At 48.7% G+C, this 25,404-nt stretch overlaps 1 protein-coding gene across 10 annotated transcripts in view; it reads right to left on the bottom strand.

The window, feature by feature from the left end:
- The window catches only part of PAX8 (paired box 8), a 65,274-nt gene extending 56,347 nt beyond the window's left edge, over nucleotides 1-8,927 (bottom strand). For 8 of the 10 annotated variants that reach the window (XM_086323698.1, XM_086323700.1, XM_086323702.1 and 5 more), the window contains exons 1-2: nucleotides 8,837-8,927; nucleotides 8,388-8,494 (exon numbers count right to left, since the gene is read on the bottom strand). In XM_086323698.1, coding sequence (XP_086179824.1) covers nucleotides 8,388-8,412 — 25 coding nt within the window. In that variant the 5' untranslated portion in view covers nucleotides 8,413-8,494; nucleotides 8,837-8,927. The remainder of the gene's footprint in view (nucleotides 1-8,387; nucleotides 8,495-8,836) is intronic. The other 2 variants (XM_086323707.1, XM_086323704.1) reach the window with 1 other exon arrangement.
- Between the last annotated feature and the right edge of the window lie 16,477 nt (nucleotides 8,928-25,404).

Genomic DNA, 25,404 nt, shown 5'->3' with positions numbered 1-25,404 from the left:
AAAGGAAAGGGGGGGTCCATCCATGTCTCTGCAAAAGGCACAATTCGTAGAAGACTGTCACACAGAGTAAAGTAAGTCAGAAAGAGAAAAACAAATATTGTACATTAACACACACATGTGGAATCTAGAAAAATGGTAGAGATGATCTTATTTGCAAAGCAGAAATAGAGACACAGACATAGAGAACAAGCGTATGGAAACCAAGGGGGAAAGGGCTGGGTGGGATGAGTTGGGAGATCTGCGATTGACATATATACACTGCCATGTATAAAACAGATAACTAATGAGTACTCACTGTATAGCACAGGGAACCCTACTCAATGCTCTGTGGTGACCTGAATGTGAAGGAAATCCAAAAAAGAGGGGATATATGGATAGGTATGGCTGATTCACCTTACTGTATAGCCGAAATGAACACAACATTGTCAAGCAACTATACTCCAATAAAAATTTAAAAAAGGAAGAGAGGGAAGAAGTAGTTTTCTCTCTCCATGTCTTTCTCTGCTTAAATCAAAGATGGGTCTGCTTCTGAGAAATGCAATCAGCCAGGAGCTGGGCAGTTGCATTCCACAGCAAAAAGGGACAAAACAACTCCCTTTCCAGCTCCTGGTACAAGTGGAACCTTGGCTGAAGCTCCAAAGGAGCAGATGACTTAATTTTGAACTCTTGAGTGAGAGGAACCCTCAGGAAGCAGAAGAGGGAATGAACCTAAACTTAGGGAAATAAGATCTGGTATCTTAGGGGCTCCCCACTTGCTGCCCGTGGAGAGGGTACCGAGCAACCATCCCTGACTTTGTGGTTTGGTCTTCCCAGTAATTCTGAACCTGTGTCCATCATTTCCACTAATCTATTAGTCTCTGAAATGTAGCCAAGCAGGCAGGCCCAGTGGGGTTTGGAGATGCCAAGGGAGCAAGTTCCTTGATGGTCTACAATTTATGGAGGTACTTGTGTGAGTGTTAGTCATTCAGTCGTGTCTGACTCTTTGCAAGTCCATGGACTGCAGCCCGCTAAGCTCCTCTGTCCCTGGAATTCTCCAGGCAAGAATACTGGAGTGGGTTCTCATTCCCTTCTCCAGGGTATCTTCCTGACTCAGGGATCAAACCCGGGTCTCCTGCATTGCAGGCAGATTCTTTACCACTAGTGCCACCTGGGAAGCCCAAAGGGTCATGCTCTAGGTGAGACTTCAATTCACAACCTTGGCATTGCTCTGCATGTACTGCTGTATAAGTACCGTGCGTTAACAGATTGCAGCACTGGAGCTCTGAGGTTCTCGTGGGTAGCGGCTTTTTTTTTTTTTTTTTTGATGCAGGTGGAAACATGGCAGCACTGGAGGGGATGTGTTAAAAGAAAGCTCCCTCTCTCTGCTTTTCCTGAGTGGCTGACCATCTTCTTCCTCCTCACAGGACCTCCAGGAGGGACATCCAGATAGGGACCACCGCCCCCATTTTGCAGATGGGAAGACTGAGAATAGTCTGTTTTAACTGAGTTGGAGCTTTAGGGACAGAGATAAGGAAACCAAGCCAACAGACTGATGGTTCTATCTGTCTCTATTGGTAAGAATCCTTGAGCCTCCTGACCCAAGATGCTGGCCTAAGTTCCCAATAGAGTTGCAGGCGTGAAGCCATCTAGTGATGCGGGGAGTTTTGATGAGCTGGACTTCGAGAAAGAAGGCAGTGGAAAGGGAGTTGCAGACACATCAGCCTCACTGAGCACGAGTGCTCCTCTCTTCTGTAAAAATGTCCGTAACACACCTGCCTGGTGGCTCCTGAGAATTAAACAAGATGATGGATATGCTCTCTCCCAGCAGAATTCCACACCTGTAATAGCCCTCAGAGATAAAATAATCAGAACTTGCATTTACCAAGGGCTCACTAAGTGCCACGACGTGCTCAGCACTGTGTGGTGCATCTCTTTCTTTGGATATGAATGAGGCATGGGCAGAGCTGTCGCGGCTGTGGGCAGGCTGTGCGGAGCCTTGATGATCCTTGGCATTTTCCATGGGATTCAGGACCTCAGGAGGATCCTCCAGCATTAACACAGAAACAAGACCCACGTGTCACTGGAGGATCCCTGAATTTTCCTCCCTTTGATCTGAGACACGCCACGGCAAGGAGACACTGGTGTGTACCCAGGCCCTTTGTCCTTCGTGGGGAAGAAGCCCCAGTCAAAGTAAAGCCCATACTCAGTGACCAACGGTGGTTTAAAACAGAAACCTTTCTACCACGATTTTTCTGATCCATAGTGCCGGTAAGAGACATTTGCTCATGTGGCCCACCTGACCAAGGGAGGGGTCTGGAGGGGTTTTAAGAAACCCCCAAAGACTTGTCAGCCCTGACTCTGGACCTCAGTGACTAAACATAACACAACATGTTTAGTCGCTCAGTCGTGTCCGACTCTGCGATCCCAAGGACTGTAGCCCACCAGGCTCCTCTGTCCGTGGGATTCTCCAGGCAGGAATACTGGAGTGGGTTGCCATTTCCCTCTCCAGGGGATCTTCCCGACCCAGGAATCGAAGCTGGATTTCCTGCATTGACAGGTGGGTTCTTTACCACTGAGCCACCAGGGACAACCCAGGATATAATTAAGACCACAGATAAATAAGGAATTGTGGATGCTCCTGCCCACTCCACCGTGATCCAGAAATTCTATCCTAGGGTCACTCACCATGGACTGGAGGAACTGAGATTCCCTTGGGAGGGTGAAGTTTTCAGGAACCAGGAGACCTTTGGACTGTGCTTTCTGTACTCTTTCTTCCAAAAAAGAAACACCTAGCACCTCTGTTGGAAGCAGGCATTGAACCTACTTCCTAGGCAGAATGTCTTTTTAACTCCGTCTCCAAAAGAACCTGAGCCAAGGTGTTCTAGAAAGAATCCTCCCCACCAAAGAGCTCTGAGTGGGAGGCTGCATCCTCCTCTATTTTGACGGAGCTTTACACCCCCAAATTGTATCTCTGAAGGGAGTGAAGGCTCCTGGGGGCTGAGACACAGTCTTTCGCCCAATCTCAACTAAAACAAAAGCAAAGGTAGCCTGGAATGGGAGGGGCACGTTCCCCTCCCGCCTCCTTTTAAAATCATCCCCCCCCCTTAAATGAAATTGTGTCTTTTATCTCTTTGTGTACTCAGAACCTCGGAGCTCAAAGCTTTCTCAGCGCAACTGAGAAGTCAGTACCTCTTGGATTGATAAATAGAGCAGCTTTAAAATGCTTAGAACTGAAGACAGACCAACTGTGGCGAGAGAAAGTAAACACATCCCCGCATCAGTCAACCCTAGCAAGCTCCTCGCTGAGATTACAAACTGCAGTTCCTGCCTGAGCTGGTGAGGATGCTGGAGCAGACTGGGGTGGGGTTGCGGTGGGCAGAGCCAGAGCAGCCTCCTCTGCTTCTTAGTCATGTCCCAAAGGAGATGGGTCACCTGGGAGTCCTCTCAGGACCCGGTTTGGATGTTCCCAAGCAGAGCCGGCTCTGCCAGCTGGTTTCATGCCGGAAAACGTCCCAAGAGAAAAAGGAACCCCGCTTCCTTCTTTTGATCTCAAGGAGTTTCTCTTCCTTACCCCTACTCTCTCTGTGTGCAGGTGAAATTCGCCAGTGAGAGAACTGGAATTTTTCACAAAATAGACTGTGATTGCTACATAATATGATATGAATATTTGAGGAACTTTTCCCATGAAAAATCCATACTTTAAACACTCTCCCCCCAAACATACACACACAAATTGTTTTTATGAGAACCAATTAATAAATGCTAATTCATCCAGGCATATCTCCACTAAATTACTCTTTCATTTAATTGCAGGGGAATTTTCCATTACTAAACTCTCCCTTGCTGATTTTTTTTTTTGCATTATTTATACATTATTTCAGTTTCACTAATAGTGAGGTTGGTATGCGATATTATCTGCTGTTTGTAAGTTTTAAATTTCTTTTCATTTAACATGTTTCCTCATTCTTGTCGCTCCACGTAATCTGGGAGAAACATCATTAAAAGCAGACAAGATTTTAAACATAAATGATGGAAATAGGCACTGGCTGAACAGAACCTGACAGGACAGTATCTTGTCTGATGAAACTGCTCTGATTTCAGGCACGCGTGGGTGTCCAGGAGCGTGTGTCTCCACTTTGGATTAATGTGGAAATGTTTTCCTATGTCAGTGAGTCACAAGTCAATCCACGGAAAAGATTGTGGGTTCAGAACTAGGAACGATCTCAGGAGCTTTAATAATAAAAATAAACAACACTTAAATCTTTTTATAAGCCACCAGAGCACAATGTCTCTTTTCTTGCTTCCTTTTCGTGGGCACCAAATCCAAACTTTGGTATCTAGACACCCCAAATTCAGACCAGCCACTCCCCAAAGATCCTGCCTTTTTATGCATGAAAAAGTGGGGGTTCTGGTGATGGTGAGGGGTTAGGGACTGTGGTTGAGATCATATTCAAAAGGACGTGTTTTAAAGTAGAATTTTGATTTCCTTATACTGAATGGCAAAGTTTCCAAGTACCTGGCCACCTTCATTTCTGAAATGAGTTCTTTCTTTTTCCTCTCCAATCACCTTCTTCCCTTCTAGGCTCCCCTCCCTCATTGTCTCCTTTCAGTGTCTTTTTCTCTTTAGTCTCTCCCTTCTTTTTCTTTCACACGAACACATTCTAGGGGATGTGAATGATTAAACTGTTTACTCCAAGGTTTGAGGTTTAGGTATGAAAAGTCATGTCACCGTAAGTAAAGTTTCACCTTTATACCCAACTCTATCAATAATTACAGAGCAAGGATGACGGTTAGTAAATCTTTCTTACAATTTGCTCTTACAAAAATGATACCATTTATTCTGAGTGTACTGAACTCCCTTGATCTTACTTTTCACAAAAATTAATTACAAAGCTGAGTAACCTCCAAAATGAAGTCAGTATATAAAGGGATGTATATTCCTGGGAAAAGGCATACACATAAAACACATGCCATATTAAAATTCAAGATTCGAGGCCGTAAATAGAAAGTTTTGACATGTAGTTATAATGGTAGGTGCTCTCCTCTGAACCAAAATATCTCTTAATAATTAAATTTCTGAGATTGATTTTTTTTTTCCCTCCACTTCCTTTGTGCTCTTCAGTAAAATTAGGTACAGTCCTTTTGGGTATAGACTGATAAAATTAATTAACTTTCCTTCCACCCCGAAAATGTCCCAAATAAATGCTTCCAATAGACATCAAAAAAGTGTCAATTAGAAATAATTACTTCTTATCAATCAGTGGGGCAATTAAAGTGACAAAGCTTGAAAAGATACTTATCTTAAAACTAATTCACAAGGTAGCTAAATTATCTCCTAATTAACTTGCATGGAGGAGGGTTGGAGGATGGACCATCTCCAAACAAAGATGAATTGAGGAACCCCAATACCTCTTTATGTTCCTCAAGACCTTTTCTCATCCCTAGACCTTATTTTCAACCCAGGCAAGAAACCTGGGAAGAAAACAGTTTCTTGGCTTCCTTTGCTCCTTTTTAAAACCGAGAGGAGGGTATGGGGGGCTTTCCATCTGTGATCTAAGGAAATTAGAGAAACGCTCTTTCCTTAATGGAAAGTCGCATCTTCTTGAATAATATATTTTCAGGAGTTGGGGGAAGAGGATTTCTGAAAAGCTACTGTGCATAACTTTTAATAACAACCTGCTTGCTTTTTTTTTTACTGAGCCCTCTTCCTCAGGCATGTAGTACTGTTTACATTCTAATACTTATGTGGCATCTTTTACTCTTTAAAGAAAAGTTCTTGCTCAGGATCTCTGTTCCTTGATGCTACAAAACTCCCGGTGGATTTTACGGACCGTTCATCCCATCGCTGACCATCGGCAAATCAGACTCATTCACTCTTCGCTCTCCACATCCCTTCAGAATAAAACAGTAGGGAGGAAAAAGGAAATTTTAAAGATCCCTCTGCGAAGCAAGATCAGCCGTGGGTGAGCCGCAGTGGCGGGGGCGGCAGAGGCCGCGCAAAACTTTTCTCAGCGCGTTTCGTTTTATCTGAAACTGTGCGCTGGGCCTCGCTCCCGCGAAAACGTCCCGCCGGCCGCCTTCGCCCCATTTTGCTCCAGGGAAAAGCTTCAAGAAGGCTTCTCCAGGCAAAGTCCAGGCAGAGCCATGAACTCAGAAAGGGAGAAAGAAGGAAATCTCTAAGACCAATGAGGGAAATGGGCTTATAAAAAAACTGGAGGGCTCAGCTTGTGAATTTAGCTCTAAATACAGACAATGGTGTCAAGTGATTAGAAAGACGGAGGGTCTCTCACTCAAATTTACCTAGAGAGGATTTGGAAAAGAAACAGGGGACAGCCTTGAATCTTTTGAGCTATGCTTTAAACAATTTTCTTCTGTTTCACTAGCATTAAATTAAACTATAGGAGAAAGCCTTTCTCCCTCTCTCAGATTTTTTTTTTTTTATTCGTTTTGGGGAGAGGATTGAAGAAGTCCCCTCTAAACAGAGAATATACTTCCGTCCCAGGCCCCGCCTGCGATAGGGGCGAAACCGCTCCCTCCCCAAACCCAAGGGCGATTGCTTCCGAGCTAATGGAAAAGCAGGGTCTCCTCATCTGGGTTTGGGGCTGATTAAAAATAAAGTAAAAATAAATTGTGCCCTTTCTTCTTTCCCTCTCGATTTCCATGTATTCTAACGAGCGTTTCCGTAATGACAATCAGTAGTGAAAACAAAATCCAGCCAACCCGAGGGACCGCGATATCGTCATTTCTCACGCAGTGACAGAGAGGAAAAGGTCTGGTCCAGGACTGTAAATTCGAGGACCGAGAGAGAGCACCACTCTTATCATCGCCAGAGCGGTCAGGGGAAGGTCGGCGGTGGCTTAAGGGTTGGGTAGAAAGAAACCCGGAGCGGAGCAGAAGCTGCGGAACCAGCCTGGCGTGGGATCCGGCACCTGACGCCGCGCCGCGCGCTCGGCTTGGGAGACCAGTCCTGATTCCGAGGCGAGGGTGACGTGTGTCGTTATACCCGCATTAGGCTAAAGACTAACAGACCAAAACCTGGTCCTGGTCCCAGAAAGTGGTCAAGGAGCTTTTGTGACGCCTGGGCGCTGAGTAAGGAGAGCCAGGCGCTCCGCTGGGTCTCCTGGCTCGCCGACCCCGCCGCTCCCGGGAGCATTGGTGAGATTTCCACTCCGCTCCCCCGAAGGCCGGGCGCCCGCAGAGCGGGGCCAGGACCGCGGTGGCCTCGCTCACCTCCGGGCACCGGGATTGGGAGGGAGCGTGCTGCTGACTCAGTCTCCGGTGGTGGAGCGAACCCGAAAGAGAAACCTTCGGGCGTTCACCGGGGTCCCCGCGCCTGTGCGGGTGGATCCTCCGCCTCCAGTCCCGGAGCAGCGCGGCGCTCTGGGTTAAATTGAGATCTCAGCCGCGCGCAGCGCCCGATGCGACCCTCCTTATTATAACAAATGTCCCGCTTGCCGAGCGGGACTTCATATTCGCCGAGAATTCATCTGAAATATTGATTTCCTTTCACTCCACCGGCCCAAATCGATAGCGTTGCGCCCTGGCCCCATAAATCGCCTTCCCCGCGGCTGGCCCGGCTCCATCCATCACCGCGGGCCGGGCCGTGACTCCGGCTCGCTGTCCACACTTGCTGAGCGCCCGGCGGGCCATGCCCACTGTGCCGACCAGCCCCAGCCCTGCGGCTCCTTCCTGGCACAGACCACCCCGACCTTAGCCCGGAGGTCGCGGAGAGTCGGCGCCGCGGCTATGGACCCCGAGCGCTTTTGAAGGCCGTGGACCCGGATGCCGGTGGGGAGCGGGATTCGGCCCGCGGAGGGCTGAGTCCTCGCCCGGCCGGATGCCCCGCACGCGGGTCCCCTTCTGACCGGTGTTGAGCAAGGAGTCCGATAGCCCTCCAGTGCGCTCACGGCTCCCGGGCCCCGGACCGCGGGCTCCTCTCGTGTGGGCTGGAGAGGTGCGCGGGGCTCAGGGTCCCGCCCGGGGAGCCTCAGGAGACAGCTGCGCGCACCCGGGGACGAGGGCTTAGAGGTCGGGAGCAGGGGAGCTGCAAGTCCAGCAGGGGCGCGGCGTAGGGCCTGAGAGCGCGCAGGATGGCCACTCTGACGGGCCAGGCGAAAGGCGGATGGGACACGAAGGACACTCCTCTGACCCCACGGAGAGCTCCTCGCCCCTCACGGTGGTCCGCAGAAACCCAGGCCTGGGGAGGTCGGTTCCGCCGGGCCGAGGGGGGACCTCAGGGCCCAAGAGAGTGGCGAGGCGGCCGCTGCGGAGAGCCAGGCCCGAGGCGTTCCCAGCTGCGCCCCCACGCAAGGGGTCCGGTGAGCCGCGAGCCCCACCGACCCGAGCGCACGCACGGACGCACAGCGACGCGGGGGCTCCGGGGGTCCCCGGCCACGCCGCGTTCTTACCGGATCTAATGGAGTTGTGAGGCATCCCGGAGAGTCGCTCGCAGCCCGCCGAGGGCTCAGGGCTTCCTCACGCAGGTCCGCGCCGCGCCTGCCGCCACGCCGCTGCCCTGCACAGACCCGGGGCACGGGTATGAGACTCCGGCCCTCCGCCTTAGACCTCCTCCCCAGGCCTTACCCCAAGGCTTTCATCGCCAGGCAGGGGTCGCAGGATTTTCAGGCGAAGAGTGGCCAACCTCAGGCCGGCCTAACCCATGCGCCCGTCCTGAAGCGCCGGCGTTGGGGTCCGCTGGGCAGCGCCAAACTCTAACCCGCTGCCCTCCTCTCGGCTGCCCCAGCCTCATCCAGTTTAACTTGAGAGAGAAAAGGCTGCTGGGCTTCCTGGGACCCTTTCCCTTCTCGAATCACCCCTGTCTCCCACTCAGCTTTCAGCCAACCCCTGGGCGGCATACCTGGCCGGCCGGCCACAGGCCCTCACTGCCCGGGTCCGCCCTCGAGGGTGCCCTGGACCCCGTGTCTCTCCTCCTTCCGAAGTTTGTTCCCATCCACCCGGCATCGCCGACCGGTTTTATCCCGCCAGGGCCCGGAGAGATGGGTCTGGAGAGGCTCGCAGGCCGCCGATTGGCTGGCTGGGTGCGGGAAGGGGAGGATTTTGCAAGGGGGACATGGCTGAGTGGACTCAGGAGTTAGAAACATTCGCTGGAGCTTCTGTTTCCAGTGGAGAGAGGAGAGAGAAGCAGCTGAGCCCTAACTCAGCAGGCCTGGAAAGATCTGAGGAGTGTGCGATGGAGGCTTTAGAGCTTGAGGACAGGGGTCTCTGGGAACCTCTGGGGCCAGTGAAGCCCGCCACCTTTCTTGCTCCCTGAGGAATTTGAACTTGGGGGAAGAGTTCAGAGGACAGGCCTAGTTGAGGGCCTAGATTGCCTAGATTACAACTCAACCTGGAAGTATGTTAGAAAGGGACAGGGTGAGCTGACCTTTGACTTGTCTGCAGGAATCAGCAGCCTCAGGGGAGCAGGGGTAAGAAGGGTTGGATAAGAAGGGCTCTCTGGGTGGAAATGAGAAGCCCTTGGTGGGGGCGAAAACTTCCTCCCCTTCATTGCTCTCCTCTTCTGTTGAGGAAGCAGATACAGGGATGGCTGTGTGGGTGAACCAATGTCCTACAGCGCCAGCAGGGTGCTCCCACACTCAGGCCTGCTCTGGACTCAGGGTTACAGCTGCGGGGAGAGTGATGCTTGTAACTGGGAAGGGCTGCTCTGGGATGCAGAGGCCAGAGCCACTGGGGTGAGAGGGAAGGGAAAACAGGGCAGAGAAAACAGGGGTAATGCAGGAGTGTGTGTGCACGTGTTTGAATAGCACACACGCGCGCGCGCACACACACACACACACACACACACCCCACAAAAGCTTTCAGGTTAATCCATTTCCTCCTCCTGCCCAGCCTTGCTTTTTCTGGATTTAGCAGAAATGAATCATTCTATGAATAGAAAAAGAGTATGTATGTCCTGAAATGGATCCTCCACCCCTACATGTGACTTGAAACAAAAAACAATTGGTGCTTTATTGTTTTAAGTGCTTCTCGAAAATTGTTACTTAAGATTGCTCTGTGGTTTCACAATGTTCAGATATTCTGCTTCTGTAGTCAGACCTCCCCCTAAATCCACTCTCACCCTAGAGAGAGAGAGAAAAGAAGGGTGTCGGGATGAAAGTGGACCTGGGTATAGGTCCCACAGACCCCTCTGCCTTGCCTCGGCCAGTTTGCTGCTCTGGTGCCTGCCCTGTTGTCTGTAGGGGAGCTGTGGAGTGTGGAGGCCTCTCAGAGACTGTCCGCCCAAGCTCCCCTCCTGCCTGGGGTTGGGGGAGGGCGGTGCTCCATCCAGGGTGAGCCTGACAAGCCCTCACCCAAACAGTTCTGCAAACCTCAGAAGATCTGTCCAGGCCGAGGGGCTGACAGGTACCAATAACCTTAAAAATGCACCTATTCAGTCTTGCCAATGCTTTCCTCCTGTTCAGCAAAACAAAGCCCCTTCTCCCTCTCTGCTTTTAGAAAAATTTCTCAGAGGACAAAAACAGCAAGTTATTGAAACATTCAGGTCCCAGTTGTGAGTTCGTGTTTTAAAAAATTCATTTTAATATGACAACTTAATCTGCACATCTGCACACCTGAGAACAGCCCGCCCTCAGACTGGGATGACAGTGGGTTACCAGGAGGAGGCACCACGGACGAGTTCTTCCAAAGCCAAGAGCCAACAGGCAGTGAGAACACAGTGAGCTCCTTTGCCTCTGGGTCTGGTTCTGCTTTCTAATTACAATGGGAAATAAGGCCTGGGTTCCCTGCTACTTTCTAATTCTTTTCAACCAAGGCCAAGGAAATGGTTATTAACCAGTATCCTGACTTTTTGCAAAATGAAGAAGCTGAAAAAAATATATATATATATACATATATAATTTTCCCAGATGGTGCAGTGGTGAAGAATCCACCTGTTAATGCAAAAGATGCAGGAGATGCAAGACTTGGATTTGATCCCTGGGTCAGGAAGTTCCCCTGGAGGAGGAAATGGCAACCCACTCCATTATTCTTGCCTGGAAAATTCCATGGACAGAGGGGCCTAGAGGTCTATAAACCACATGGTCACAAAGAGTCAGATGCAACGGTGCATGCATGCCATTTGCTCTACAAAGTTTGTGTGTATATATATATATATATATATATATAATTATATAATTATATACATATAATTTTTTAAATGGCTTTTATCACAGTTTTTTTCTCAAACAGGAAAATTCCATGATCCTTTTAGCTAAGCATGAACATCTCAAGCCTTCCTTTGATGTAATTACAATTTCCAAATAAATTTAGCATGCTGACTAAGATGCTCAGAGCAATGGAAAATTTAGGACATTGTTTCAAAACCCAACACCTTCTCCTGCCCTTCTCAGATTTGATGTCCATAAGCCTTTCACACTGAGACTATCATCTGGCAATCTGTGGTTTAAACCCAGTTATGGTTTTTTAAACACAGTGTTTTCCCAAGAAAATGTAATTAGTTGCCGATATGAAAATCAATAGGGAAGAGAGAGTTAACTTTGGTTTCCTTTAAAAATCTGGCAGATGTGGCCACAGATCTGAGTGTTTCTTTGTGGAAATGAATTGTCTTGTGGTTCAACATTCCAAGACGTTAATATACATCCCAGGTGGCTGCCTAACCCCCGTGAGTCTTCTGAGATTTTTAAATTCCAAGTTGATCCACTGAACCTTTCAAAGGGGGTCTGTCTTTCCACAGTTCAGCTGAAATCCACTCAGCTGGGGATGAGACCAAGGACATTCCCTAGATGTGGGATTTGGGGTGCTAAAACACCCAACTGTCGTGGGGAAACCAGAATGAGTTGGTCATGTCAGCTAATAGTAGGGAAGAAAGGTGGTCTGGGGTCTTTTATAAGAAGCTCAGAGTTTAAACTGTCTCTGGGTTGGGTGCACATGGAATTCTGCAACCTGCTGGCTCAGGTCCTTGAACCCCAGAGTTGTCCACAGGCTTCTCTCCCTATCACCTCTCTATATCCTAGGTGAGGGGACCCAAGACCTCTTCCATCCAGAGGAGGAGAGCCCAGCCCCCAACAGTCTTTGGGGAGATCCTTGCCCCCTGCTTACCCTCTATGCCACCTTCCCCTACATGGTAAACAATCCCAGGACTAAAGAGCATCCTTTGGGAAAGAAACAGCAGCTCCCTACCCTGAGTTAGAAGGCTAGCGTGTCAGCCCTGGCTGTGTGAAATGGGACCATTCCTTTTCTCTGAATCTTACTTTCTTCTGTAGCATATGGGTGGGGGTAGCAATGCGAATGAGGGGGTGAGGAGGGTGAGACCCACCTCTTAGCCTTGCTGTGAGGATGAATAGAATTATGAACGTAAGAGGCCTTTGAAAACTGCAGCTCTGTACAAAAGTTAATTATTATTAGACAACAAAGGCCGGGCAATACTTCCAAGAAGGGCAGAGTTAAAGCTCCTCTAAAATTTTGCTGTGCAAGTCGGTTCCTTTCATCCTTTCCCAGCAGCACTGTGCATTCGTCAAACAGCCATGTGAGCCACTGGGTGATGGACAGGTGAGCTGTGGGGCAGCAAAGGGCCAGTGAGCATGCGCTGATGCTGTGGGTACAGGGTGGGTGTAGGGAATGCTCTGGGGCTGGGGGTGTCTGTGAGGGGTGCAATGAATAGTTTCTGACCCAGAAAAAGGACAACAGAGTCAGTGCATGTGTGTGTGGGGGGGGGGGGCGGGGGGTGGGCGGCGCCAGGGCAGAGCTTTGATGCCCTGAGAAGTGCTCAGGGCACCACTGTCTCCCGCTTCCTCACTTCTCAGACCTGTCCAATTGTGTCACAGCCAGGTGGGATTTTTACCTTGTCCCCCATGCCTCAGGAAGTGGCCAACAGCATGCCCTGAGGCCTCCTGGTGGCTGTGCCAGAGATTCAATCATTAATTACCCTGCACTCCTCCTCTCCTCCCCCCACCCTCCAGGCTTTCAAAACCCAGAAATACAAATACAGATCCTGGCAGGGGAAAGGAAAGTGGAAGGCAGTTTGGAAAAAGCCACCCTTGGCATCTGTCCAGTTGCTTTGGGGGTTGGAGATGTGTCCTGGGCACAGGTCTCTGGAGCTCTTTGCCTACCCCAAAGCACCTGGTGGCTGCTACCTGGGCTGGTCAGGAGCGGGAGACTTGATATTTTCAGGCTTTAATAAGAAAGAATCTCCTTTGGGGAAGCAGAGAGAGGTCAGATTTTTTTTTTCCCTGCTTTTAACAGTATTTTAAAAAGTTGTAAATAATGACCTAGGTTCTTTGCCACCCGTTTTGCAGATGAGAATACTGAGCCCCAGGAAAAGCAAGTACAATTTCCAAGGTTACCCAGCTGGTAGGTGGCTGACTCAATGTCCAAATAAACACAAGGGACCCAGGTCTGGCCTTAGATGTTAGAAATTCTGCTCACTCCAGCCTAGTTCGCTCATTCCCCAGCACCTACACTACCTCCCATCAGAAAGGAAGGTTCTGGATCCCAGGGTGTGGTCAGGGTGAGATCAAACTCCCAGGGCCAGAGAACTTTCCTGCCACAGAAGAAAAGTGCAGCTCACCAGGCAGGAATGTCCTCCCTTTGGCCCAGCCCCAGAGTCCAGCCCAGAGCAGAGGGGGTCAGGACACAGGAATCCTCTTAGGTGGACGCCAGGGCACTGAAGTGGGCTGTCCTCCTGACAGCTGTCCTTGGGGAGGCGCCAAGGGGAAAAACCAGGTCTGAGACTTTTTTCATCAGATTCAGGGTTGGTTTTGTTCTTTGTGGCCTTGGAAGGCCAGAGGTGTCTGATGTTGGCACAAACCATAGAACAGAGCCTGGTAGTGCCCAGGGCCCTGATGAAAGGATCTGAGACCCTTGCGATAGGGTGGGAGGAGAGGGGAGAAGCTGAGGGGTAGAGAAGGAGTTGGAAGGTTTAACTTGCCTCTTGCCTCCAGCCTTCACTGCCTGCCCCCTGGAAGGCTTCCCACATTCTAAGCTGAGTAACCCTGGGCACTTTGCCATGCTTTGGGCCTTGGCTAGGCCCAAAACTCTCTTCCTGTTTAGACCTCTTGCATTCTTCCACAGACTCTACAGCCTTTGACTCCCCTGCTTTTGGAGGAGCAGAGCTTTGGCCTCTCCGTTTTTGGTCTTTAGGCTCCAGTTGTCCCAACAATGTGGTACTCTTTGGTCCCCATAGGAGGAGGGGACACACCATTATGTTGATGGAACGCTGAACATGCATTTCCTTCTAAGAACAACGGCTAAATCTACTATTATTTACGAAGTATTACTAAATGCCAGAAACTTTCAAATGCCTTACATTTAACCCTATTTATTTTCCACAACAGCCAGCGAAACTGAGTTTTGGGGAAACATGGGCATAGTGGCTGCTCTGGATCATCCCATGGCTGGGCAGTGGAGCCATGATGGGAACTTGGGCTCATCTGACCTGAGACAGCCTTCCCTCCACTTTCCCACAGGCTGTTTACAGGGCAGGACAGCTTTAACAGCTCCAAGAAAGCTATCGGAACAAACTAGGAAGAAGCAAACTAGAAAAACTGTTTTGTTTGTCAGTTTCAGGGGCCATCAGTGGCTTAATAGGAGAAAGCATGACCCTTAGTAATGAGATTTACACTGCCGAGATTTACAGACAGGCCAGGTAAGTGAAAGAATGAAAAAAAATTAAGGTGGAAGTCATATTGAGTCTTACCTTTCTCCCTAACTGAGTTTTCATGCACTTAGCAAAGTGTGGACACAGAACACATTTGTGGCAATAATGAGTTAATCATCTACCTATGGATTTCCCTTTTTATTTCCCCTGTGTTTTGAGCTTTATTGAGGTATAATTGACAAATATAATTGACAAATAAAATTGGCAAATAAAATCATAAGATATTTAAGGCGTATGTCACAGTGATTTGATATATGTATACACTGTGAAAGGATTCCCACCATCTAGTTAATTAACACACCCATCATCTCATTCATTCGTCTGTTTATTTTGGTGAGAATATGTAAGTTCTACTCTCTTGCGAGTATGTGTGTGTGTGTGTGTCTGTGTATTCAGTCACTTAGTCGTGTCCACCTCTTTGTGACCCTATGGACTGTAGCCTGCCAGTCTCCTCTGACCATGGGATTTTACAGGCAAGAATACTGGAGTGGGTTGCCATTTCCTCCTCCAGGGGATCTTCCCAACCCAAGGATCAAACCCACATTTCTTGCATCTCCTGCATTGGCAGGCGGATTCTTTACCACCTGTGCCACCAGTATATAAAACAGTGTTATCAACTCTAGTCACCATGTTGTATATTAGATCCTCAAGAACGTATCTACAAAACAGAAACAGAGTTACAGATGTAGAAAATAAATTTATGGTTACTGGGGGAGAGGTGTGGAGGAATAAATTGGAAGATGAGGATTGACATACACACACTACTGTATATAAAATAGATCACTAATAGGAACCTACTGTATAGCTCAGGGAACCCTACTCAATAATCTGTAATAGCCTATATGGGAAAAGAACCTAGAAATGATTCACTTTGCTATACTCCTGAAGCTAACATAGCATTGTAAACCAACTATACTCCAATTAAAAAAAAAATCTGTATCTTTTCTGAAACTTCTTAAAAAGTTCTTTCCATTTGTAGGCATGTGGTCTTTATGTAAGGTAGCATGTCCTTTTTTTCATCCTTAATGCCTCTCTTTTGAAGTTGTGGGCCTGATGATTCCTGTTCACTTCATCCACATCACCTCTCTCCTTACAAACTTTCATCTTGTTACTCTGAAACTTTAGTTTTCCAAGTAGAATCACTTCTCTCAGGCTCACTCTGGGGGGTTGGGGGAAAGACCCCATAGTCCTAGAGAAGGATCTTTTCCCACTCAGATCCTGACACCTGCCCTTCCATCATACAGAGAAAGGGTAGGAGTCACCATTCTCTTCCAGGCTGGGAATCTGATGCTCACATGTGATGCTCTGGCACCACTCTGTACAGGTTGCGTGATCTTGTGCCAGGCACCCAACTTCCCTGAGCTGAAGCTTCTAAGTCTGAGAATTGAGACTAATAAGGGTACTTCTCTCATATTGTTATGATGCTTAAGTCAGACAGAGCACTTGGAGCACAAAGGATGCTCAGAAATGGTTACTAGAATGGAAACAAAACTAGTCACAGGCACGTCCCTATCAATCCAGTGGTTAAGACTCTGCACCTTCCCTGCAGGGGGCGTGTGTTCCAAGTCCCTGGTCAGGGAACTGAGATTCTGTATGCCTGCCTCAACAAAAGCAAAAAACCTAGTCACAGCACAGGTGATGGAGAGTATTACTCATGGACCTCGGGGGGTGGTGTCACTGTCACCATACTCAGGACACAAGGAGACACTGAGAGATTCCTAAGAGCAGTGGGGGAATGGCACTGGGGAGGAGAATTGAACTTGCAGGTTCCTGGGAAAACCGGAGCACAAGGTCACCAGGTACATGTGAGCTGCTTTGTCCCTTTCCCCCCTCATCTGGGCTGTGCACCCACGCTGGGCTCCCTGAGACTGCGCTCATAGACCAGACCAGCTCTGCCAAATTCTTCAACCAGAGAACTCTCCTCCCCGACTCTGTTCCTGTGACTCCAGAACATAAGACATCATTCCTGGAGGGGCAGGCACGGGCCTCAGCTTCCCTGGTGGCCGGGGTGGAGTGGGGTGGGGAGAGGGGAGTTTGGCAGAGATATCTGATCTGTCACTTTCAGATTTATTGATAAGCCAGTGTCTTCTCTAGTTTTCTTTGTTTTTATTTACTTACTTTTAGCTTATACATATAATAGGTCATAAATAATTTAAACAGAAATGATAAATGTCTCCCTTCTTCCAGCCCTTAGCCCGAGGTAACCCTGTTATCTTTTCAATATTTGTTCTTCTATTCATACCTAATGTCTGTAACTGTAGAAATAATGACCTCTGTTTGGAGTGTATGTTTTAGCATGTGTAGTAGCATACCAGAAGTAAGTTTCACTCTGCCTAGTAGCATACGGAAAGTGTTTTGCTCTGCAGGTTGTGTTTATTCACTAGTAACATCTGAAACATCTTTGCATTTCAAGACTGACACCTCTGCCTTGTCCTTTTGAACTTTTCCATCAGGGTCCAAAATGTGAATGGGACAGAGTCTAAGCAACTGTCCTCCTTTTGATGGATATTTATTACTCATCTGGGTTCTCATCAGAACTGTTCAATGAACTCTTTGTGTATGTATGTGGATATTTTCCTGGAAAAACTGAAACTGACAAGTGGGATTATGGGAGCACAGGGTGGGGTGGGCACCTTTAAAATAGGGATGAACTACTTGGCTTCCTTCAAGCCTAGTCTGGCTTCTCTTTTCATGACCCTTGAATATCCCTTTCAAGATGGAAGGTAAGCAGGTCAGGTGAAGTAAGAAGGTACCTGTGAGATTTCCTCACCCAGGGTCATTGGCATCCTCCATGGTGTACAGATGTTGCTGGGGAATGTTCTTCCTCCCAAGCACATTTTGGACTGCCCCAATCTAATCAGGGAATAATTGCATTTCTGCTCACTGGGATCAAAGCCACCTTCATAGGTCAAATTGGGTGACTGAATTCAGTGTTACATTCTCTCCTTCAAGATTCAAGAGAGAGCTGGACTCCCATGCTTGGGACTCAGTCTCTCTATTCTGGAGCCTGAGGAGTTGGGAGAGACCTGAGTTTATGATACAGTCTTGCTCTGAGCTGTGTGAAGTTGGGAAAGTCACTCACCCACTCTGATTCTCAGGTTCTGCATACTTAGAAAAAAATGCGTATAATATTCACATCCTATCAGCAGGGTGGGGTGAACTGCAAACTTTTAAGAAATGTGAGGAATGATGGATTTGGAGCAGTTATGATATTGAATATAATGCCTGGATGACTTCACCAAGATAGCCCTTTCTCTTTCCCTCCCTCCAACCCTCTTCGTATTCCTTCTTTCTGTCCCTATTCCTGTGACCCCAGTGCTTCCTTTCCATGTATTTAATTGTACAAATCTTTATTGAGCATCTGTTAAGTGATGAGTACTCTGCCAAGACCTGGGAATACCATGCTGACCAGAACAAGAATCATGTCCTGTGGAATGAACAGACAGGTCTGAAGGCAGGTGTGCTGCCTGCTATGATGGGGTGGGGAGGAGAGTGGGAATTATAAGCAGCAAAAAAATCTGGAGGGCACCTCACAAAATCTTAGTTGTTCAAAAAGGACCTGTAAGCAGAGACCCGAAGGAAAAGGTAGAACCAATCAAACAGAGAAAAGGGAGAAAGTAGAATAATCTGACATAAGGAGAAAAAAATAATGCATGTGAAGATCCAGAGACTGGGGGCAGGGGGAGGGGGTTTGGCAGGCGCTCTTAATTCACTATAGCAAGAAAGCGTGCATGCTCAGCTGCTCAATTGTGTTCACATCTTTTGCAATGCCATGGACCATAGCCCACCAGACTCCTCTGTCCATGGAATTCTCCAGGCAAAAATACTGGAGTGGGTTTCCATTTTCTTCTCCAGGGGATCTTCCCTACCCAGGGATGAAACCTGTGTCTCCTACATTGGTAGGTGGATTCTTTACCACTGTGCCACCTGGGAAGCCTGCAGTGGAAAATAAAGTGTGATTATAGAATTTGTGTGCGCACATGATTGTGCACAGGTATGGTGAGGGCTGAGGGATAGGACTGGGAAAGTGTGCAGGGTTGGATCAGAGGAGTCCAAAAGGAATTTGGACTGTGTCCTAAAAAGCAAAGTGAAAGTGAAAGTGAAGTCGCTCAATCCTATCCAACTCTTTAGGACCCCATGGACTGTAGCCTACCAGGCTCCTCCCTCCATGGGATTCTCCAGGCAAGAGTAGTAGAGTGGGTTGCCATTTCCTTCTCTAGGGGATCTTCCTGACCCAGGGATCGAACCCTGGTCTCCCACATTCCAGGCAGACGCTTTAACCTCTGAGCCACCAGGGAAGCCAAGGGACATCTCTAAGTAGATTCTAGTGGGGGAGGTGGGGAAAGAGTGGCCAGACTCCTGTTTTAGAAAGTTCTTCCTGGTGCAGTGTGAGAAAGACTTGGAGGAGTCCAGGTTGCAGGTGGGGAGAGGCTCCGGTACCATAATTCCCTTCAGGCTGATGGGAGCATCAGAGGTGGAGGAGAGAAGGCATGATGGGGATGGGGTGGTGGAAACATTGTCATGGTCACCTGTTGACTCTCAGTTTCACCCTGGGTCTGGTGGTGATAGGTTGCAGTCCTATGAAAACCAGGTTGAATGTAAGTGCTAGCCCTCTTATCTTCCTATGTTTTCTGGAGGACTCAGACCTAGGTTCCCCCCAAAAGGGAAGACATATTTGGCTCTTCTCAAAACTTCCCAATGGCCCAGGAGAAGTTTGTCTGGTGACAGATCAGACAAGAGAGAACGGAGATGTTGGTCCAGGACCCAGACTGTGATTGATGGGCTGATGGGAGGGAGAGGAAGCATGCACTCAAAGTTGCTGAGGAGTTTGGATTTCAAATCCCGCTCTGATCTGGACACAGATAGTACCCTTGTGACTGAGTAACAGAGAAACAATGACCAGGAGAGAGTGGAGGGGGGAGGGTGGTTGGAAAGTTATATAAAGAATATCTGCCTCTATGTAGGATAGGAAAAGAGAGAGAGAGAATTGGTTGAGAGTCAGGAGGCTGGGCTTCCCTGGTGGCTTAGATGGTAAAGAGTCTGCCTACAATACAGGAGACCCAAGTCTGATCCCTGGGTTGGAAAGATCCCATGGAGAAGGGAATGGCTACCCACTTCAGTATTCTTGCCTGCACAATTCCTGCCAGGCTCCATGCACAGCCTGGAGCCTGGAGGGCTATAGCCCATGAGGTGGCAAAGAATCAACACAACTGAGCAACTAACACACACAGGGTCTTAGACTTGAGACTGAGGCTATGGGATGTTGGGGAGGCCACTGGCTTTATCTGGGCCTTGGTGTCCCCAACTTTATAACTTCTATGCAGAGTACATATTGAGAAATGCTGGGCTGGAAGAAGCACAAGCTGGCATCAAGATTGCCGGGAGAAATATCAATAACCTCAGATATGCAGATGACACCACCCTTATGGCAGAAAGTGAAGAGGAACTCAAAAGCCTCCTGATGAAAGTGAAAGTGGAGAGTGAAAAAGTTGACTTAAAGCTCAACATTCAGAAAACTAAGATCATGGCATCTGGTCCCATCACTTCATGGCAACTAGATGGGGAAACAGTGGAAATAGTGGTAGACTTTATTTTTGGGGGCTCCAAAATCACTGCAGATGGTGACTGCAGCCATGAAATTAAAAGACGCTTACTCCTTGGAAGGAAAGTTATGACCAACCTAGATAGCATATTCAAAAGCAGAGACATTATTTTGCCAACAAAGGTCCATCTAGTCAAGGCTATGGTTTTTCCAGTAGTCATGTATGGATGTGAGAGTTGGACTGTGAAGAAGGCTGAGTGCCGAAGAATTGATGCTTTTGAACTGTGGTGTTGGAGAAGACTCTTGAGAGTCCCTTGGACTGCAAGGAGATCCAACCAGTCCATTCTGAAAGAGATCAGTCCTGAGATTTCTTTGGAAGGAATGATGCTAAAAGCTGAAACTCCAGTACTTTGGCCACCTCATGCGAAGAGTTGACTCATTGGAAAAGACTCTGATGCTGGGAGGGATTGGGGGCAGGAGGAGAAGGGGACGACAGAGGATGGGATGGCTGGATGGCATCACCGACTTGGTGGACATGAGTCTGAGTGAACTCTGGGAGTTGGTGATGGAGAGGGAGGCCTGGCGTGGGGCGATTCATGGGGTCGCAAAGAGTCGGACACGACTGAGCAACTGAACTGAACTGATTGAAGTGGGAGGTGGAAAGTGTACTGGCTTTCAAGTCCCAATGAAAAGGAATATTTCCTAGAAATGTGTCCTGAGCAAAAAACACTCAATATCTCTATGCCATAGTTTTTCATTTTCAGTAGAAAGTTCTTCAGGATATCTTCCTCACTAATCTCACTGGGTTGGCTCTTATGAACTGGTGTGTGTGGAAGTACTTTGAAACCCTAGAAGTCATAGTAATACTGTAGACTGATACAAACTTTACAGTAAATAAAGGCTACCTTATCCATTTATTTCATTGAATATATTCATCAGTATTACCTGTATTATTAGTATTGTTATGTGTATCTACGACACAACAACACATAATGCTAAGTATACTATATATGATACAATATATATTGCTATTTGTTGTTGTTTAGTTGCTAAATCTAGAGAAGGCAATGGCACCCCACTCCAGTACTCTTGCCTGAAAAATCCCATGGATGGAGGAGCCTGGTAGGCTGCAGTCCATGGGGTCGCTAGGAGTCGGACACGACTGAGCGACTCCACTTTCACTTTTCACTTTCATGCATTGGAGAAGGAAATGGCAACCCACTCCAGTGTTCTTGCCTGGAGAATCCCAGGGACCGGGGAGCCTGGTGGGCTGCTGTCTATGGGGTCGCACAGAGTCGGACACGACTGAAGTGACTTAGCAGCAGCAGTTGCTAAATCATGTCTGACTCTTGCAACCCCATGGACTGTAACCTGCCAGGCTCTTCTGTCCATGAGATTCTCCAGGCAAGAATACTGGACTGGGTTGGCATTTCCTTCCCCAGGGCATCTTCCTGACCCAGGGATCGATCCCAAGTCTCTTGCATTGCAGGCAGATTCTTTATCACTGAGCCACCAGGGAAGCCTGTAGATGCTGCTGCTGCTGCTGCTGCTAAGTCGCTTCAGTTGTGTCCGACTCTGTGTGACCCCATAGACGGCAGCCCACCAGGCTCCCCCGTCCCTGGGATTCTCCAGGCAAGAACACTGGAGTGGGTTGCCATTTCCTTCTCCAATGCATGAAAGTGAAAAGTGAAAGTGAAGTCGCTCAGTCGTGTCCAACTCTTAGTGACCCCATGGACCGCAGCCCACCAGGGTCCTCCCTCCATGGGATTTTCCAGGCAAGAGTACTGGAGTGGGGTGCCATGCTACTCCTGGCCTAATGGCTATTTGGAATTTCCAGCTAGTAGCAGAAGGGCCCTGATGCTGGCAGTCCTGAGGGCCTGACTCTATTTCTCACTTGCCTGGTCACTTGGGGTCAATGATTTCCTCTAGACAATTTTGACTCTGGGGTTTGAGAGCTGGGTCCAGGGTGTTGGGCCAGGAGCACAAAGTCAGAACTATTCCAAAGAACAGAAAAGCCCCTCTCCTTCTCCAGGTTCCTGGTGCCTTGCCCTAGCAGAGGCCAGGTGAGGATGCCCCTCCTTTGCTTGGGGAGGAGGGTGGGGATATGAAAAGAGGGGCCTGAGCAAAGGGTGAGGCCCGATAGGCTCAGCTCCACCTCTCCCAATCCCCCAACCCCACCACCCCAGCAGCATGGCAGACTTGCTTTAGATCCCTGTTCCTCCCACTGGCTGGGGCTCCAGGTGCCTTCCTTTTAATTAAAGGTACCTAGCCTTCCACTCTCACCCTGTTTATTTAACTTATATGCAGAGTACATCATGAGAAACGCTGGACTGGAAGAAACACAAGCTGGCATCAAGATTGCCGGGAGAAATATCAATAACCTCAGATATGCAGATGACACCACCCTTATGGCAGAAAGTGAAGAGGAACTCAAAAGCCTCTTGATGAAAGTGAAAGAGGAGAGTGAAAAAGTTGGCTTAAAGCTCAACATTCAGAAAACTAAGATCATGGCATCTGGTCCCATCACTTCATGGCAAATAGATGGGGAAACAGTGGAAACAGTGTCAGACTTTATTTTTCTGGGCTCCAAAATCACTGCAGATGGTGACTGCAGCCATGAAATTAAAAGACGCTTACTCCTTGGAAGGAAAGTTATGACCAACCTAGATAGCATATTCAAAAGCAGAGACATTACTTTGCCAACAAAGGTTCGTCTAGTCAAGGCTATGGTTTTTCCTGTGGTCATGTATGGATGTGAGAGTTGGACTATGAAGAAGGCTGAGCGCCGAAGAACTGATGCTTTTGAACTGTGGTGCTGGAGAAGACTCTTGAGAGTCCCTTGGACTGCAAGGAGATCCAACTAGTCCATTCTAAAGGAGATCAGCCCTGAGATTTCTTTGGAAGGAATGATGCTAAAGCTGAAACTCCAGTACTTTGGCCACCTCATGTGAAGAGTTGACTCATTGGAAAAACTCTGATGCTGGGAGGGATTGGGGGCAAGAGGAGAAGGGGACAACAGAGGATGAGATGGCTGGATGGCATCACTGACTCGATGGACGTGAGTCTGAGTGAACTCCGGGAGTTGGTGATGGACAGGGAGGCCTGGCGTGCTGTGATTCACGGGGTCGCACAGAGTCGGACACGACTGAGTGACTGATCTGATCTGATCTGATCTGAGCCTTTCGCTCAGAGAGGGCAGTGGCACCCCACTCCAGTACTCCTGCCTGGAAAATCCCATGGAGGGAGGAGCCTGCTGGACTGCGGTCCATGGGGTCGCTAAGAGTTGGACACGACTGAACGACTTCACCTTCACCTTTCACTTTCATGCATTGGAGAAGGAAATGGCAACCCACTCCAGTGTTCTTGCCTGGAGAATCCCAGGGATGGGGGAGCCTGATGGGCTGCCGTCTATGGGGTTGCACAGAGTCTGACGCGATTTAGCAGCAGCAGCCTTCCCCTACACTGGCCTTCATTTGCATGGGATCCTACCCTTTTGCAGTTTCAGTATCATAAGGAGCCAGGAGCTTCACCGAGCATCCTTGAGCTGAGACCTGGAAGGTGAGGCAGAGCCAACTCCCCACCCCCGCCCCCGCCCCCATTTGTTGCGTGCTCCTCTGGGCAAGACAGAGGGTGGAAGGGTTGGGGGCGGGGAGCTGCCAGCTTTCTAGCCCCTTGGCTGCCCCGCCTGACTCGGACCCGGGCCAGCAGAAGCAGAGGCTTCAACTTCCCAAGCCCCCGCTGGCGTGGCCCCAGTCCACCTCAGTCCCTGAAGCCAGGGGGGGTGGTCCTCTGCACTTCTGCAGTCTTGGGCCTGATCCTCGATGTATTGAATCCACAAGGAAGACAGGTGTTTGCTGGATCCTGGACTGAGTTCCTGTGGTCACAGCTCCTATCCTTGAGACCCCATGGACTCCATGGTAGCCCACCAGGCTCCCCTGTCCATAGGAATTCCCCAGGCAAGAATACTGGAGTGGGGTGCCATGCCCTCCTCCAAAGAGTGAGACAAAGAGTGAGACTTGGTATGCAGGCACAGGCACATAGCTCCTATCTGGAAGAAACTGATCACTGATCTGAACTGTATTGGAGATTACCAAAGCCACAGGAGGTCTCCACCTGAAGGGCACTGGAGTTCAGAGAAAAACAGGACTTGAGCTGCTAGTCAATTCCAGACACTTACTGATTAGTATTAAGAAGATGATTCTGATGCTTAGACCCAGCAGGCAAATTAACCAAGGTCACGTAGATGGCTTAAGCCCAGGCCCATCATTTCTCACTCAAGAGGAGAGCAGGCTCCACCTTGGGTAGAGACCCCTTCCGTCCAGGTGCTCCGGCTCTAGTGAGAAGATAAGACGAAGACAAGGGAGACTCTAGCTTGAGGTCTTTGCTTCTGACCCCACACTTCCCTCTGCCTCACGGCTCTGGCTTCCTCAAGACCTGAGTTTTCTTCATAATCTCCCACCAGCCTTCTCAGCACCCTGCTCACCTGAGTCTCCTCCATCACCAGGCCTGTACCCAGCTTTCCTCTCTTGATGCCCTAAGGTTTCAAGGCCAGGGAGACAAGAATAGGGTCGACCTTCTTCTGTGTAGCAGCCCCTGTATTTAAAGAATAGTTGTTACCCCATTTCCCAGATTGATTCTGAAGATTCACCTTCTGACTTCTGTGAACTAGCTCTTCCTTTTCTACAAATCCCTTTTCATTTCCTTAAACTAGGAGATGGGAACATAGCAAGGGGTACTGGGGGCTGCTCTGATTTCTGCCATGCAGTGTCTGATACAGAATAGACAACAAATGATGAATGAATGAATGGGGCTTCCCAGGTGGCGCTAGTGATAAAGAATCTGCCTCCCAGTACAGGAGACTCAAGAGATGTGGATTCCATCCCTGGGTTGCGAAGATTCCCCTGAAATAGGAAATAGCAACCCACTCCAATAATTTTGCTTGGAGAATCCCATAGGCAGAGGAGCCCTGTGGGCTACAGTCTATGGGTTTGCAAAGAATCAGACACGAGTGAGCACATACCCACTCTTAAATAATGAATGAGCTTAGAATTAGACTCACACTTCCACGTTAGAGGAGGAAGGAGGCATGCACCAGAATGCAGAAATGTTCAGAACCCCCTATTCACTGATTCATGTCCCAATAAACCTGTCATATTTCTGGGATCCTCTGGGGGCTGTTATGACATCAGCTCCTCCTGCAGTGCTCCAGAGGAAGTCAGTCAATATTCCCACTCACTTTATCCTATTAAGCTTCTGGAAGTGGGAGGCCGAG

The sequence above is a fragment of the Bos grunniens genome, chromosome 11, assembly GCF_055505025.1.
Source record: "Bos grunniens cultivar Pamir isolate PY7600 chromosome 11, Bosgru_T2T1.0, whole genome shotgun sequence".
NCBI lineage: Eukaryota > Metazoa > Chordata > Mammalia > Artiodactyla > Bovidae > Bos > Bos grunniens.
The sequence above is the reverse complement of the archived record's forward strand: the minus strand, read 5'-3'. Positions and strand labels throughout refer to the sequence as shown.